This window comes from Urocitellus parryii, chromosome 7 (assembly GCF_045843805.1).
Source record: "Urocitellus parryii isolate mUroPar1 chromosome 7, mUroPar1.hap1, whole genome shotgun sequence".
NCBI lineage: Eukaryota > Metazoa > Chordata > Mammalia > Rodentia > Sciuridae > Urocitellus > Urocitellus parryii.
Window position 1 is genome coordinate 177,835,815 of NC_135537.1, and position 15,892 is coordinate 177,851,706.

The 15,892-nt window shown below is 54.9% G+C and overlaps 1 protein-coding gene across 1 annotated transcript; it reads right to left on the reverse strand.

The window, feature by feature from the left end:
• Positions 1–1,515: 1,515 nt before the first annotated feature.
• Fads6 (fatty acid desaturase 6) lies at positions 1,516–14,992 on the reverse strand. The gene is made up of 6 exons (XM_026404789.2): positions 14,830–14,992; positions 13,975–14,141; positions 4,228–4,408; positions 3,540–3,727; positions 2,442–2,621; positions 1,516–1,831 (listed from the first exon to the last, which is right to left on the reverse strand). The coding sequence occupies exons 1-6, from the start codon at positions 14,990–14,992 to the stop codon at positions 1,682–1,684; spliced, it is 1,029 nt and encodes a 342-aa protein (XP_026260574.1). The 3' UTR covers positions 1,516–1,681.
• Positions 14,993–15,892: the final 900 nt, after the last annotated feature.

A 15,892-nucleotide genomic window follows, 5' to 3' on the forward strand; every position in this document is an offset into this window, starting at 1 on the left:
CACCCTGGGGTGAGCAACAGCTGAGACTGCTGGGCCAGGCCCCCAAAGAGTCCCAGGAAGGAGTAGCTTGGGAATTCATGAGAGCCATAGCTGGAGGAGAGGGTGCCTGAAGGAGCTATGGGGCCACCAAGGGCCACAGCTAGAGGAGAAGGCCTGCAGGAGTTAGAGGGATACCAAGCAGCTACATGGCAGAGGTGCCAGAGTCCACACCAGAGACTGGAGATGTGCTCTCCAATAGGCCAGGGACATTTGACCACATTTGGAAACGTGTATGTGTGTGTACGTACCAGGGATTGAACCCAGGGCACTTAACCACTGAGTCACATCCCCAGCCCTTTTTAATTTTTTATTTAGAGATAGCATCTAAGTTGATCAGGGCCTCACCAAGTTGCTGAGGCTGGCTTTGAACCTGCAGTCCTTCCTCAGTCTCCCAAGTCACTGGGATAACAGGCATGTGCCACTGTGCCCAGCTTGGAAACATTTTTGATTGTCATGATTGGAATCCCAGCATCTTGTAGATAGAAGCCAAGGGCACCACTTAATATTCTACAATTCATAGGACAGCCAAGAAGAATTATCCAGGTAAAATGTCAATAGTGGGAAATTCTGCATAAATGAACTGCTGTGGTCTCATGTCGCACATCTGGCCTCCTCTAGCTCTCCCTCAGCTTCCATTTGGGCACTTTCTTAGACCTTCTCAGTCCAGCCCCCAACTGGGGCAGCTCCCAGCCTCCCTCAATTCTGCCTCCTTCGGGCTGAATCTCATTGGGTCCCCACATTTGGCCTCTTCCCAGGTCTGGCACCAGCAGTTTCCTTATGTTCCCACCTCACCCCTAGGCTGCCGACCACCTTTTCACTGCAAGCCCAGCCCTTGACCTCAAGCTCATCTGTCTCACCCCACCCTCTTTGTTCTGTCTCCTCTAAGGCCACCTGTCCTTCAAACTGGTTCCCATAACCCCCTCCAGACTCAGCTACCTCCCAGTAATTCTCTCTCCCAGGCCTGTGCTTCTAAACATCATGGAACAAAGCAGACTTCCAGAGCTAGCCAAGGTCACAATCAAATCTATTTATACTCTTCCCCCAGCTGTGTCCCTGAGGGACTTTCTCCCCTCTCTTATCCTGAGAGCTTTCCCTACAAAATATACTCACTTTCATCTCAGTGACACTGTGGGCCTTGGGAACTTGAACAGGCTTCTCTGGCTGAGAAACTAGGGAGTCTGCCAAAAGTGACCCTGCCCCATGTTCCCTGGGGAGGGGGCCCTGGGTCAGAGCCTTGAAGAGCAGAGGAAGAAGCAGCAGTCAAGCAAGTGCACCACTCTCTCGGTGTCAAGGAGGCCCCAGCTAAGGGGTTGACCTTTGCTCTCTGCCCCTTCCCTCTCCCAGTTGGCCTCACCCTTGGCATTGCTGCCCTGCCAGGCTCAAATGGAGCAGGGGAAGATCCTGAGATGGAGCCAGGCCCAGGATGCCCAGTTACCAAGATTCCTTTCACCCAGAGACCCCTCCAATCCCCAAAAAGCAAACAGGGCAAGCAACCCCCAGGACACAGGGCACCCATCAGCTGCCCTGTCTCACTGCCCACCCAAGCCTCCATGCTCCACGCCCACCACCCACCACTGCACACCACCTGAGAACCAGCAGCAGCAGGAGCACCAGGGCTGGGCGGGGGAGGGGAGCCCAGCCCTCACTGCAGCCCCACCACCTCAGTGATCAGCGGGGCCTGCACCATAAAGTCCTCGTAGCGGTTGAGGAACAGCCGGAAGCGAGCCAAGTACGAGTCCTCTTGGTATGGCAGCTGCTTCTCCTGGAGGAACCGGGACACCACAGGCTTCACCTGTTGGAAGATGGCAGGAGGAGGGGCTGTGAGCAGGGACTGCCGCAGCCCGTCCATCCCAGGAGCTGTCTCCTCTTCCTAGCCCCAGCTCCCATCTGCCTTGTCCAGAAGGCTCAGGGCAGGGAGGGCAGGGGCGTTGGCTGAGGGCTGAGGCGTTGGAAAACTCCTGCCTCCCTCAACTTTACTCGCAGGCAAGGGAAGGAGGATTTCTCCCCCAAATCTTCCCTTGAGGTCCCAACCGTGCAACAGCCCCTCTTGGCACAGGGAAATGAAAAGCATGGCTCCCTTTGCCAAGCACCTGCTTGGTGTCGAGTATTTCAGGTCTGTTTCTTCAGTCCATCCAAGTCCTGTAGGTAAGCAGTTTCATCCCATTTTACAGATGGGGAAGCTGAGGCTCAATTAACTTGTCCAGAGTCCCATTGCTGGTAAGAAACCCAGGTGTCTCTGACCTACAACCCACGTTGCTGCTTGTCAGTTAGGGTGCCCCTCCTGGGTGACTTCTGACCAGGCCAGTTGGGGAACCCAGGGTTCAGCTGAACACTAGAGGTTACCACTGCCCACCACCAGCCAGGCATGTCCTCCCAGCCCCTCCAGCCCAGCCCTTGTCTACCTTCAGACACATGTTGTCAGAGAGCTTGGGGAACAGGTGGTGTTCTACATGGCAACTGATGAGCGAGTGGCCAAACGCCCAGTCCAACACGGGCAGCCGGGGCAGGTTGAGAACCCCCAGGGTCATCATGTGGATCCGTTGGGGCTTCTTGTCCCGGGAGAACATGGGCAGCCCTATGTGCTGTGACAGACATGTGGTCATGTCCTGGGGTGGGGCCTGGACCTCCCCCTTGCCTCAGGTGTCCTCACCAAGCACTCAGAGGCCCCGTGTGCTCTGCCCCTCAAGTCCTAACCCAGAAGGACCTGGTGGAGGCAGGAGGGGGTGGGGCTCCGGCTCAGCTCTGATGCCAACCCAATCTGGGCCCTGAGCTGAGTCTCTCCCATCTCTGGGCCTCCTCCCATCTGGACAACAAGAGGCCTGGCTTGGGACCTCTGCACCCTTGGTACTTGAATGCCTGACTGCCCACATGGCACCGTGCCTTCGCCTCGTCCTGGAGAGACCTTCCCAGTTCTCTTCACCAGTCAAAACCCCACTCATTGTTCAATTTCAAGTCTGTGCATCCTCTTGTGCTTTTTCCTTCACTGAGTACGTGCAGGTACCTCCTTTTTCAGGCACGGTCCTGGGTCTAGGGAACTTGGAGGGGAGCAGAAACCTCCATTTGAGAAGGACAAGCAGACGGGACACAGTTATGGGATTAAGTAATTGATGGCAGTTGTACTGAGTGCCAGGTGAGTGTACAGGGAACTCCAACCTGGGGTCTCCACTGATGGGGACGCAGGGAGACACCCCAGTGGAAATGCACCAGAACTGAATGCGGAGCCCCCGGCCTCCCACCAAGACTCCCATCTCCAGTTCCCTCCTCTGCCTGCCTTGTGGCATTGACAGGGACCCTCGCTTCACCTCACATGGAAATCCACCTGCAGATGAGGCAGGGCAGCTGGCTGAGGGCAAGCAAACTCTTCACCTAAAACTCAAGCCACCGAGAGGGGACCCCAGAAAGGGGCTGCTTCCTCCTGTGCCCTCCCTCTCCCAGCCTGTGTCACCTCCCTGGAGAGTGCTCCCCATAACTCCCCAGTGCCAGGGGTGTGGAGGCCTCACCTGGAAGATGTTGACGTGGAGGAAGGGGTGGGCCAGCAGGGCCCTGATGAGCAGCATGCAGGCCAGGGCCGAGCCGGGGCTCCTGAAGCCGGACACGTTCAGGAGCAGCCAGTACTGAGAGTAAAGGCCCAGGGAAATCAGGCCCAGCGTCCGCAGAGCTATCCGCAGCTCCACCTTCCACAGCCGCTCTGCCAGAGGGCAAGACAGGGAATGAGGGCAGGCGAGGTTTGGAGGCCTCACCAGCTGGCTTCCTGGTGGCCAAGGGGGGTGGCCTGAGTGTTCACCCATTGTTTGGATGAGGAAGGGAGCCACTAATCAACATGACCAACTTAAGGCCACCATCCCCCTGTTCCTTCTACCCCGTGGTGTTGCTCCCGTGATGCTAACTATTACGATGATCAGTGTGCATCTACAAAGCTCTGGCTGTGGCCTCATTATGCTTTCACACCATCCTTGAGGAACCCGAGGCTCAGAGAAGTCAGGTTATCTGCGCAAGTTCACCAGCCAGTAGGTGGCAGACCTAGAGTTGGACATGTGTCCTGCTGTCCGGTTGTCTGGCTCAGAAAGTCTAGCAGAGACCAAAAGGTCTGAACCCAAGGCTTCTGGCTTCCACCAAGGCAGGAGGGAAAGGAAGGAAGTGGGACAGGCCTCTGCAGGGCACTTAGACCCAGGCCATCAAGGTACTCACCAAGAGCCACCAGCGGGGTGATGATGGGGATGAGGAAGGGCGCGAGGAACATGTAGACGTAGCCGTTAAGGCAAGGCAGCTTCCACGTGCTGGAGTCCCCCAGACCCACCACGTTGGTGTAGCCGTGGTGCATGTTGACGTGGCTGAACTTCCCGAACTCCGAAGTGAAGGCCGTGCACACCTAGAGGAGGAGCCAGAGAGCACACCAATTTGTGTTAGGTGCGGCTGAGTGGGGTGAGACCTGGGGGAACCTCGAGAACACCCCTACCCTCCTCAAACCCTGTAATTCCAGGGCCTTCCTCCATGCACCCCAAGCTAATTAGCCTGGACCATCAACTCTCAGGTACAGGTGACCCAAAATGACATCATCCTCTTGATGTGGCTCTGTAAAGAATCTGGGGACAGAAAGGTTGGTTCCTAGATGGCCACTCTGCTGTGACCACCACCCACCCAGACAACCTCCAGAGTCTCAGAGGTGGGCAAAGTGGGCAGCCATGGCAATTCTCTTGCCTGTGTTTATCTCGCAGCCACCTGCTCCTTCGTGACACCACTTTGCATTCTGAGCCCACAGCAGCAAGGATAGGGGTATAGAAGTGGCTGTGGGGTCAAAGGAGGCACCTCCTGAGCAGCACAATGTGAGGTGGGGTGCCTCATGTGGAGGCTGAGTTAGCTTCTCCCTAGAGGTGACTTCTGGCGTGGGTTCTGGATGGGATTCAACCATGGGGAGCAGCTCTCAAGCCCCAACTCCAGCTCCAACAGTCTTTCTAAATGCAAAAGAGGTGCTAGTGGTGGTGTTTCTTATGTAGATATATGCAAATGAGTATGCAGATATATGCGTCTTCCAATATTTTATCCCAACCAGAAGATTTTGCTGATTTTATTGAAGATACTGCCTGCCTGTTTCCAGGAGAACGTGACGGGTTTCCCAATACCACTGTGTGGGCTGGTCAAAGACAGACAACTGAACACATCGTACCTTGCTCAGTGTTCAGTACTTCACATACCCCTAACCTAGGGTCAGCTGCGCTCTTCCCCACAACACACACAAGAAAACCGAGGTAGAGAGAGGCCACACAACCCCAAGTCATACAGCTGAGGTGGCAGAGAGGGGATTTGGACCCTGACGTCCGGTTTCAACCAAGATAAGCTGCTCTGGAGATGAGGTGCTCACTGCAATCAACCCAAAGCCTGGCTCTGGGTCCAGGCCGCAGAGGCAGAAGCCGGAGAAAGATAAGGAGAATGAGCAGCCTTTCATCTGGAACGAAACTGAAGCCGAAACATAGCCAGAAGCCCTATCTAAAGGACACCGAGGGGCACTATGCAGTATGCAGAAGACACAGGCAGATAAGGTCGAACCAGCAATACCTGTTGGGTCCCTGTGAAGGAGAGGACCCCAAGGTGAGGGAGTCCCCAGCAACAGGATGGGCACCTTGCTCTCAGGTGACGCCATGCACCAGGGGCAGGTCTGCCTCTCTGCTTCTGTAACCTCACCAAGGACAGATTCTGCAGGAGGCTGCAGAGGGCAGGCGGTCAATCAAGTAACAGTGTCTTTCAGTCCCGCTGGTCTCAGGGGGGCCCGCCTACTCCTAGGCCTCACCCAGGGGGTCACACAGCTGGTTTAAGTTCCTTGGTCAGGAAAGGTCAGCTGCACTCAGCTGCCTTCCTGGTGACAGTTAATCTTCTTCCCGGCACCAGCTCCCCGTCTCCCAGTAGAACAGTAGCTGACCACACTTTGAGTGGCATTGCCACAATGGCCCGGAGCCTGATCCAGACTGAGCATCGTGAGAATGCCACCCTCAGGGCCCTCAGCCACATGCCCAGGCCTGCAGATGCAGGGGAGGAGACAGGTGACAGCGAGGTGCCTGACATGTGATTTGTGACTCAGCACACACTTCAGAGCTGGTGAATGACTTTGCCTTTTGATGTGAATAAAAACAGCTTTGAGGCTATTTCTATAACAGTGGACTTCTCGCTCCGACTCAGATGCTTCCTCCTGAGAGGGAGAGAAAGGGGTGAGCTGGGGTAGCCGGGGAAGATGGACACCGTGCACCTCAATCTGTCTGCCATTCGCTGGGGGCACGGGCAAACAACTACATCCTGCTGAGTTAGTTGGAAAATGAGCTGTTTTCATGCTATAAAGGGTCATTTAAATGTCTTGCCCAAGAGGATTCCACATCCAGACCCAAGAAAGTCCCAGAAGCCTCAAGTTTGGTGCTTCCACTTTTTTTTTTTTAAATAATTTTTTTTTTAAAAAATTTAGTTGTAGTTGGACACCTTTATTTTATTTATTTATTTTTATGTGGTAATGAGGATCGAGCCCAGCACCTTGCTTCCACTGAGCCACAATCCCAACCCTGCTTTTTTTTTTTTTTTAAAGTCTTGGGGATTGAACCCAAGTCCAGTGTACCACAAAGCCACATCCCCAGCCCTCTTTATTATTTTTTTTTTTTTTATTTTGAGACAGGTTCTCACCAAGTTGCTGAGGCTGGCCTCAAATTTATGGTCCTCCTGCCTCAGCCTTCTGAGTTGCTAGAACTTCAGGTGTGGTCACCACACCCAACTGGTGCTGCTTCTTGATATCAACCACCACCCTCTTTGTCCCTAGGAAGACTTAAGAGGTCCCCTCTGAAGCATGCAGGCTCTGAAAGGCCAGAATGTTCAGAGAGCTGATGTCAGTTTAATTCCTCTTGACATCTTCAGCTAAACTTAGGGGACACCAAAACTCTCCTTTATTTACCTTTCATACAGTTGTTTGTTCCCTTAAGCATCCTCAACCCTGACCAGTGCTGTGCACCATGCTAGACCTCGGAACACCAGGGTCAAGACCTGGAAGGGGAGAGAACCCTGATGGGCTCGTTCCAGGACAAGTACTCAAGGGGCTCTCCTCCGTGGCCCTCACCACTGATCCTCTGTCCTTCCAGGAGTGGCATGACTATGCATGTCAATCCTGCTGGGGAGCTACCCTGAGGACTCATGCTAGGGGACCTGTATTTCACTAAATAGGGCTGTCACACGCAGCAATTGAAAATGTGAATCTGAACTTCGGATAAACACCCATGTGCGTGACATTTGGGATATACATGTACAAAAAATACTGGTTACTTACCTGAAATTCAAATTTATCCTAGCATCCTGTGTTTGATCTGATAAACCCATTGCTGAGGCCCACAGACTCCCAGAGGCCCCTACCCCTCTGAAGTCACCTGAGAAGGAGCTGCTGTTCCCCTGGGAATCAGCAAGAGGGTCTGCAGGGAAGAATGGGAGCTGGACAGACCACAGCCCAGAGCCCCTCCAGTCTGAGGCAAGCTGCCCCTGCAATGTCCCACCACCCCTCTCTCGTCCTGCCTATGTCTGAAAGACTCATGCTGACCACCAAGTCAGTGCCCACCATCTGCCCTTCATGTCTGAGTCCGTCTCAGGAGTGGCTCACTGCTGGAAACCTGGCCTTCACCCTTGACTCTTCCTCTTCTTCCTCCACCTTCCTCCTCCCCCATCCCAGCCAAGCAACCCTCTTCTGCACCCCGTCCTGCACCTGCTCCTGCACCTGCTCCTGCACCTCCTCCTGCACCTGCTCCTGCACCTCCTCCTGCACCTGCTCCTGCACCTGCTCCTGCACCTGCTCCTGCACCTCCTCCTGCACCTCCTCCTGCACCTGCTCCTGCACCTCCTCCTGCACCTGCTCCTGCACCTCCTCCTGCACCTCCTCCTGCACCTCCTCCTGCACCTCCTCCTGCACCTGCTCCTGCACCTCCTCCTGCACCTCCTCCTGCACCTCCTCCTGCACCTGCACCTCCTCCTGCACCTCCTCCTGCACCTGCTCCTGCACCTCCTCCTGCACCTGCTCCTGCACCTCCTCCTGCACCTCCTCCTGCACCTCCTCCTGCACCTGCTCCTGCACCTGCTCCTGCACCTCCTCCTGCACCTCCTCCTGCACCTCCTCCTGCACCTGCTCCTGCACCTCCTCCTGCACCTGCTCCTGCACCTCCTCCTGCACCTCCTCCTGCACCTGCTCCTGCACCTGCTCCTGCACCTCCTCCTGCACCTGCTCCTGCACCTGCTCCTGCACCTGCTCCTGCACCTCCTCCTGCACCTCCTCCTGCACCTGCTCCTGCACCTGCTCCTGCACCTGCTCCTGCACCTCCTCCTGCACCTGCTCCTGCACCTCCTCCTGCACCCCAGCCTCACCTTGCCATTTCTCATCATCTCTCTGCTGGCCTGTACCAACACCCTCCAGCCCTCACTGCCTCATCTACCTCGAACCCAGTACAGTGACAGTCACAACCCAGCTTTGATTATGCCGTAATTTCATAATTATGTTTTTAAATTCTGTAAGGTACTATTTACTTAACAAATAAAACATAGAGGTCAGTCACTGTGGCACATACCTGTAATCCCAGTCACTAGGGAGGCTGAGGAAAGAAGATCACAAGTTTAAGGCCAGCCTCAGCAACTTAGGGGCTGGGATGTGCCTCAATGGTTGAGTACCCCTGGGTTCAATCCTCAGTACGGCAAAAGGTGGGGGGGGCTGGGATGTAGCTCAGAGGTAGAGCATCAGTGGGTTCAATCTCAAGTACAAACAAACAAACAAACAAATAAAGAGGGAAATATCAGAGGTCACAAAAAAGACTGGCAACTTCCATCTCCCATCATTTCCCAAAAAGAAAATGGGGCAGCCATGGAATGTGAGAGGAAGACTTATTCCTGCACCTTTAAAATTCTGAATTCTAGAATCATGTTAGCTATTCACAAAATCAATTAAATCAGTTTTTAAACTACTAATGGAGACAACTAGCTTTGGTCACAGGACAAAGTCCCAGATCCTCTGCCTGGCACGTGGGCCTCCTTGACCTCTTTTCTCCAAGATCCCCACTAGATTCTAGTGACCCCAGATTTCTGTGGGTCCCTCAAGCACTGTGCTATTTCTCATACCCATCCCTGGTCCCTGTATCGGCTTTGTCTGAAGTCACCACCCGGCTCCTGAGGCCAGCCGGTGTCTCTTCGGGAAATTCCCTAGGGTTCTGAGCTTCTGCCCTCTGACGCTTGGGGCTGGGCCATGTTTCCTGTGGGCCTGTGCTTGCTTTGTATGATGTTTACAAGCGGCCTCGGCCCACTGGATCTCAGTGGCACACATTCTTATGCTCACACACGTCCACACACCCGGTCATGACTGTCAGAAGCATCTCCAGATGTTGCCCAGCGTCCCTACCACGCTCCCCCCAGAGCAGAGGGTCCTCACAGCACCCCTGGCACCTTCAACACAATCTGCTGCTGCTCCTGCTTGAATGTCAGCTGCACCACATATCAGCCGTGCATCCCTGAGCAAGGGACTTACCATCCCAGGTAAGTGTCCCCTAACGTCCAAAGTAAGGGTGCGAATAGCTCTGACTTCTTGGAAAGGCATGAGATGATTCAGACAAGAACACAGCAAGCAGCGAGCGAGTGTCAGCTGCATCATCGGGGCTCTCACTGGGTTGAGCGCTTAGGGAACTGGAGGTCTTACTCACCTTGGTCCCTGGCACCTAGCAGAGCATGGCCGGGGATGGACACTCAGATCCAGTGTGCCATCGCAGGCTGCTGCAGCTGCTCCAGAGCCCTGCTGTCTGTCTCCCCCAGCCTCCTGTCTCAGACTTCTTCTTCTTCTTCTCCTTCTCCTTCTTTTTTTTTTTTTTTTTTTTGTTTGTTTTGTTTGTAACTGGGAATTGAACCCAGGGGCTCTTTACCACTGGGATATGTTCCAAACATTTTTATTTTTTATTTTGAGACAGAGCCTCACTAAGTGCTGAGGTTGGCCTCCAACTTTTGATCCTCCAGCCTCTGCCTCCTGAGTTACTGGGATCATAAGTGTGCATCACCATGCTGGGCCTCAGGCTTCTTAAGGAAGCCACGCCCCAAGGTCGTTAAGAGTGCATTTTGAGAAGCTACATGTGATAAAATGGCCTAGAACTAACACACACACACACACACACACTGTACCAATGACAGCTTCCTCGGTTTCACCATCAAATGACACTTATATAAATATAACCCTGGGGGAAACGACTCTATAATAATTTTTAAAATAAAAAGTTTATATAAAAATTATATTTTGTACTGAAGATCCGTGTTGGCCCTCTAAATTTTCTTTAATTTTTAAAAATTTTTTGTTGTAGATGGACAGAATGCCTTTATTTATTTATTTATTTATCTTTTTCATTTTTATGTGGTGCTGAGGATTGAACCCAGTGCCTCACACATGCTAGGCAAGTTGTCTGCCACTGAGCTATAGCCCCAGCCCCCCACCAAGTGAATTTTAAAAAATAAAACAATAAGAAGTCATAGTGGAGGCTGGGGTGTGGCTCAGTGGCAGAGTGAGTGCCCAGCATGTGTGAGACCGAGGTTCCATCTCCAGCACCAAATACCCCAGTTGCTCCTCCTCAAACAGGAGTCCTTGGGGCTTGGATGGAGACCATGTCTAGGCTGGGAGTTCTCAGCGGTTCTCACCATCACAAGGGACCTGCAGACGGTGACAGGCATTCTCCTGTGTGACACTCCTCCCTGCAGGGCACAGTCTGCTGTGCAGGGCTCCCTGTGGACCAGCTGTGGCTCCACCCCGTAGCACAAAGCCAACTTTACAAGGAGGATTTGAAGCTGAGACACAATAAAGAGCTTAGTAACTGGTCCGGCCTGTTCCCTCCCACTCAGGGGAGCATCCTGGATTATTGAACAACTTGTAGGAGAGTCCCTAAAACCCTCTGGTTTCAGGAGTGAATCCAGTCCTTTGGACTGAAGTCATGGCAGCCTGCTCACCCCACCTTGCCCCCACCCTCTGACGGCCAACTGAGTGTGGCACCCTCTCTGGCCGTCCCAGTGGCATAACCCAGGGCAGGGAGAGCCAGGTGCTGTGCTGGGTGAGGCCAGGGCTAGAGAATGGGCTATGCTACTAGGAGGGACGAGGAATTTTCCCAGGTGAGCCAGAGGGGGGTCTTCTGGGGGAACTCACCTGGCATGGGAATTGGAGTAGAAGCCCCCCTTCCTCCAGCCTGCTTCCCCACTCCCCAGTGGGCTCAGAGAGGTCCTGGTTCCACCCGGGTTAGGAGTGGTCAGTCCTGAGGCAACCACAGCAAAAGCTGGTGCTGAGCAAAGCCAGTGGTGCTGGGCGGATGCCTGAGGTGGCAGAATCTGCAGGACTCTGGAAGGAACCTGGGCCAAGATTCCCTACAGTCATGGTGCCTCCCGAAGGTCAAAGTCCGGGAAGAACTCGGGCCCCAGCAGTAAAAGGATGACAGGGAAGAGACACGGGTATGCAGGAGAAGTGACAGTCAGGGATCCAGGAAAGGTCCCGGATATCCTCTGAGGTCCCAGACCTCCAGAGCTTGTCCTCTGTGCCGTGCAACCCGGTCCCCAACACAGTGCGAGCCCTGCAACCTGTGAGTGAGCAAAATCAAAACCAGGAGTGGAACAAACCCCTTCCCTTGCAGCTGATCACCTCTCCCCGCCAGGGGGAGAGACAGGTCAGGACCTGGCCCTAGTCGAGGCCTGGGTGGGCTCTCTGCAGCCACCTGCCTGCTTCAGGAAGGAGGCCAGGCCTTCCCTCCAGCTGACTCCAGGAGGAACTAACACTGGCTGCTGGACCAAGCCAACTTGCCCAAGTTCAGGGCAGCCCAGTGGGCTAGGATTCCAACCAGGGCTCGAGGCTGCAAAGGATGTGCCCCTAACCCTGGCCCCCTGCCTGGCCATAAGACCAGCAACCTTTCTGAAGACTGCTGTGGCCTCACCATGTCAGCTAGAAGGCCTGATCCATCCCTCCCCTGCACAGGGACTGGACCTTCCCCAGAGGGTAGCCAGAGCTACACCCTGGGGTCCGAAGATCTCCGTTACTGACTCCACCTCATCCCCATGGCTTGAGAGCCTGAGTGCAAGTCACTGTGCCTTGCCTGGTGGTCCATCACAGCGAATCAGCCAGTGCCACACGCTGAGTGGGTAGCCAAGCCTTCCCTCTCCAGCACTGAGGGGACATAGGCTGTGACCCTCCAGGGCATAATCTTCTGTCAATCAGCTTTTCCAGGGACCTTGACCCCAAGTGAATTGCATGGTCATGGTCCACAAATATTGATGGAAGTCCTGCCAAGAGCTCAGTCAGGCCTGAACAGACAAAAGGCAAAGATGATGCTACTGGTCTGGGGCTCCTGGGGACAAGACGGTGGACAGCAAGCAGAACCCCCAGCCCTGGGGCTGCCTGGCTCCCAAACAGCTCTCCAGTGGGACAGTGTCCTTGGCTCCCGGCTTTACTCATATGACAGCCTGAGGCCCTGGGAAGTCAGGGTCAGGAGTTCTCATGTTTTAGTGCATATCAGGGTCACTGAGGCTTCTCCAACTCATCTGGACCTCCCGGTCACCTAGCTATTCACCCAAGTGTGAGAACCCTGAGGCCAAATCTGTACAATAAGTCCCTTGCTGTCTGCTCCAGTCCACAGACCACAAAAACTGCTCACCCTCAACCGCCTCCAGGTTCCTGGCTCTCAGTGCAGCTTTGAAAACTCCAAACAGCCAATCCTACCCCTTGGGTCCTGGCACTGTGACACTGCCATGTCGCAACACAGCCAACATTGCCCCTGCCTCCTTTGGCAGGTTACAAACTCAGTGAGGCTCTGAGCCAGACCCCAGGGTCCAGTCTTGCCTTGAGTCTGGCTGAGACCACATCCAGGGGTCCGTGGAAAGGGAAACATTTTGAAATTGACCTTGAGGATGGGGAACCTGTGGATTCCTCTTGACCTCAGCCTTTCAGAAAATGTGCTGGTGGGAAGAGGAGGGGGGAAAACAAGGGATGGAGAAAGCCAGGTGAGAAATGTCCCCTCCACTCAGTGGGTGAAATCAGAAGACCTATGTGTGTGTCATATAAAGTTTTATAAGATTACATGACTTTATAAAAAGTTAATGATTGAGTTAAAGGTCATGGCAACCAGTCCCTGCCAGAAAAGGACTCCTTCTGTTACGAGCTTCCTGATTTATTCATAAAGGACCTGAGTGGTTAGGGGAGGGTTCCCCTGGAAGCAAAGACAGAACAAGTTTGGGAGAGGCTCTGGAGAGGCTGCTGGAAGCCCCATTGTGAGAGGACAGTCTGTCCACCTTTGCCTTCCTGGGCTGGCCCCCAGGTAAGAAGGCAGAAGAGTGGGGAGATGGAAGACGGGGGAGCAAGAGTCAGGAGAGAGGAGGGTCCATCGGAGACGTGGAGGAACAGGGAGCCTCTCAGGATGGCTCAGCCTTGGCCAGGAGTCAGAAGGGCACAATCTAGTTCCACAAACTGGAACTCTGTAACACCAGACCTGCCCCTGCCCCTTCTGTGTGGGTCACATTTTAAACTCTGATTGCAAAACCCAGAGGCTCTAGTGATTGCAGCCATGGGCCAAGACAGTCACAAAACTGGACTTGCCAGCCACAGGTGTTCTCATAGGAGGAAGAAACCCTGGTCATACTTGGCCTGGTGCTGCAGAGAGGTGAGTGAACATCCTCAGGAGAAAGAAAGGTGCCCAGGCCAAGTTCACTGTCATAGCTAGACACTCAGATGTGCATCACACAGTTCTCTACCCACCAGGTGCAAACTCCCTTTTGAGGGCTTGGAAACCTGTGCATGGCTGTGCACACATGCGCACACACACACACACACACACACACACACACACACACACACACGCCTGTACACATCTGCATGCTTGCACCAAGTGAGACTGCTTGCCTGGTGACAGCAGCCCTCCCCTGTCCAAGGCTCACCTCTACAAAGAAGAGCAACCAGATCTTGCTCCAGCGTTTGGACTTGGTGAGGGCACCATGAGTGGCCAGGTGGCTGCCCTTGACAGTGAGCGTGGAGTGGCACACGCCCAAGATGGTGATGCCAATGGCAAAGACCAGGACATTCTCAGAGGACAGGCACAGGAACCCTGCACAGAGGAGGGGACAAGGGAACAGGGTCTTCCTCCAGTTCCTGAAGATCTGGGCCTAAATACTCCACCCCAGAATCCCTGGCCACAGGGGGCCCAGCCCTGGGGCTGCCACAGGCAGGAGTGAGGCAGGACCTTCCATGACCTGAGGGGGATGGATTGGCTCTCCCTACAGAATTTGGAATGAAATAGAGCCCCAAGATCTTGCCAAGGAAACTTCAGGGGTCCTGAATCTGCTGAGGTTTCCCTGCTGAGCTCTCAAACAGAGCAGAGATGGGGGTCAGGTATCACAGAGTTTCAGACCATGAGAGCTCCAGGGAAACCTCCAAGCGCTCTCCCCACTCCTCTCACCCATTCCCTGGTGTCCCCAGTAGAACATTCTTCCCTTTTGCATGGCCACCTCTTCCCTCCCCACCCCTCCCTGACTCCTCTCCACTTTTCCCTCCACCACCTTCAAGCTATCAGACTTTCTCCCACCTCTGAGTCCAGTTCCTCTGGAGTCATAGGACAGGACACTCTAAGCCACACTTTGGGGCTTAAGGTGTGACCCTTCAGCCTAAGGTCCGACTTCCCCTCCCCACTGCAGGCCAGCTGCAGCACCGCCTGCAAGCACAACCATCCTTCGACGCAACCTACCCCCACCCGCAGCCCGTCCCTGTCCCTCTGTCCCCGACCCCGTGTCCCTCACCGGCTGGCAAGGCGAGGAGGCTGAGTGCGAGGATGGCACAATCCACGCCATGGAGCTCCCACCAGGAACTTGCCCTCACCACGTCCTGCACCAGCCCCTCCAGCTCACCCAGCAGCGCCTCGGCCCCGCCATCCCCCTTGGACGCGCCGCGCGCCAGCTCCATGGGCTCCCTAGGCGCGCCAGGTCGGGGACGCTAAGGGAGGACGAGAGGACTTGGGCGTGTGCGCTGCAGCAAGGCGAGGCGGGAGCGCGGGCGGGGGCGGGCTGGGGCGGAGTCACTCGCGGAACCGGGGACACCCACAGCCCCCAAGGTCGGAGTGTGGGCACTCCAGCGCCTCCTGGCGCGCGTAATGGAGACCAAGCCCGGCCAATGCGCCCTCCCCGCGCGCGGCACCAGAACCGCCTCGGGAGGAGCCCAGGTGATGCGCCGGCTGGGGAGGTGACCCTGCAGCGAGAACCAGCCTGGGGTAGAGGGGGGCAGGGCTGGGGGAGGGCAGAGACCTCAGTGGAGACTCCCGAATGCCTTCCCTGACCACCGATCTCAACTCCCTCCCTTTCTTGGTGTTTGGTGCCCAGAAGGTGAAGATTTCTCTTAATCGCACTTAACAGCCTACCCCACCCCCACAGGACAGGGGTCTTTGGCTTCCTTCCTGTGTCTGCCAACAGGGGACGCTGGATGCCAAAGGGCTTTCCTTGCATACGCTTTGGCTCCAGCGGCATCTCCAGAAGCTGGAACAGTGATTAGCGCATAAATATTTATGAATTTGTGAAGTAGAAAGTACAAGGACTCCCTCCTCCCAGGATAGGGAGTGGGGTCCCCTCTGAATGTGGCTTTGGAAGAGGTGACCCATGGAAAGTTGACTGCCCAGGCTGGTCATGTGTTGGGAGAGGGGATGAATCCCTATGAAGAAAACCTATTCAAAGGTCAGTTCCCGGGTGGGTGGACAGACCCGCTGGGATTCTGGGGCAGTTAGACTCACCTGGAGGTGCTCAGATCTGAACCCAGGACCTCCACAATGCCCCTGAGACTTGAAATCACCTCTCCTAGCCCTTCCCATCGGGC

What these genes read in the sequence shown, in the direction of transcription:
- Fads6 (XM_026404789.2), bottom strand. Translation starts at nt 14,992, where the DNA reads ATGGAGCTGGCGCGCGGCGCGTCCAAGGGGGATGGCGGGGCCGAGGCG. An exon ending in CACCCCGCTGGTGGCTCTTG is followed by an intron (nt 3,728 to 4,227) that starts GTGAGTACCTTG and finishes GCCCTCTGGCAG; the next exon opens with AGCGGCTGTGGAAGGTGGAG. An exon ending in TCCACGTCAACATCTTCCAG is followed by an intron (nt 2,622 to 3,539) that starts GTGAGGCCTCCA and finishes TGTCTGTCACAG; the next exon opens with CACATAGGGCTGCCCATGTT.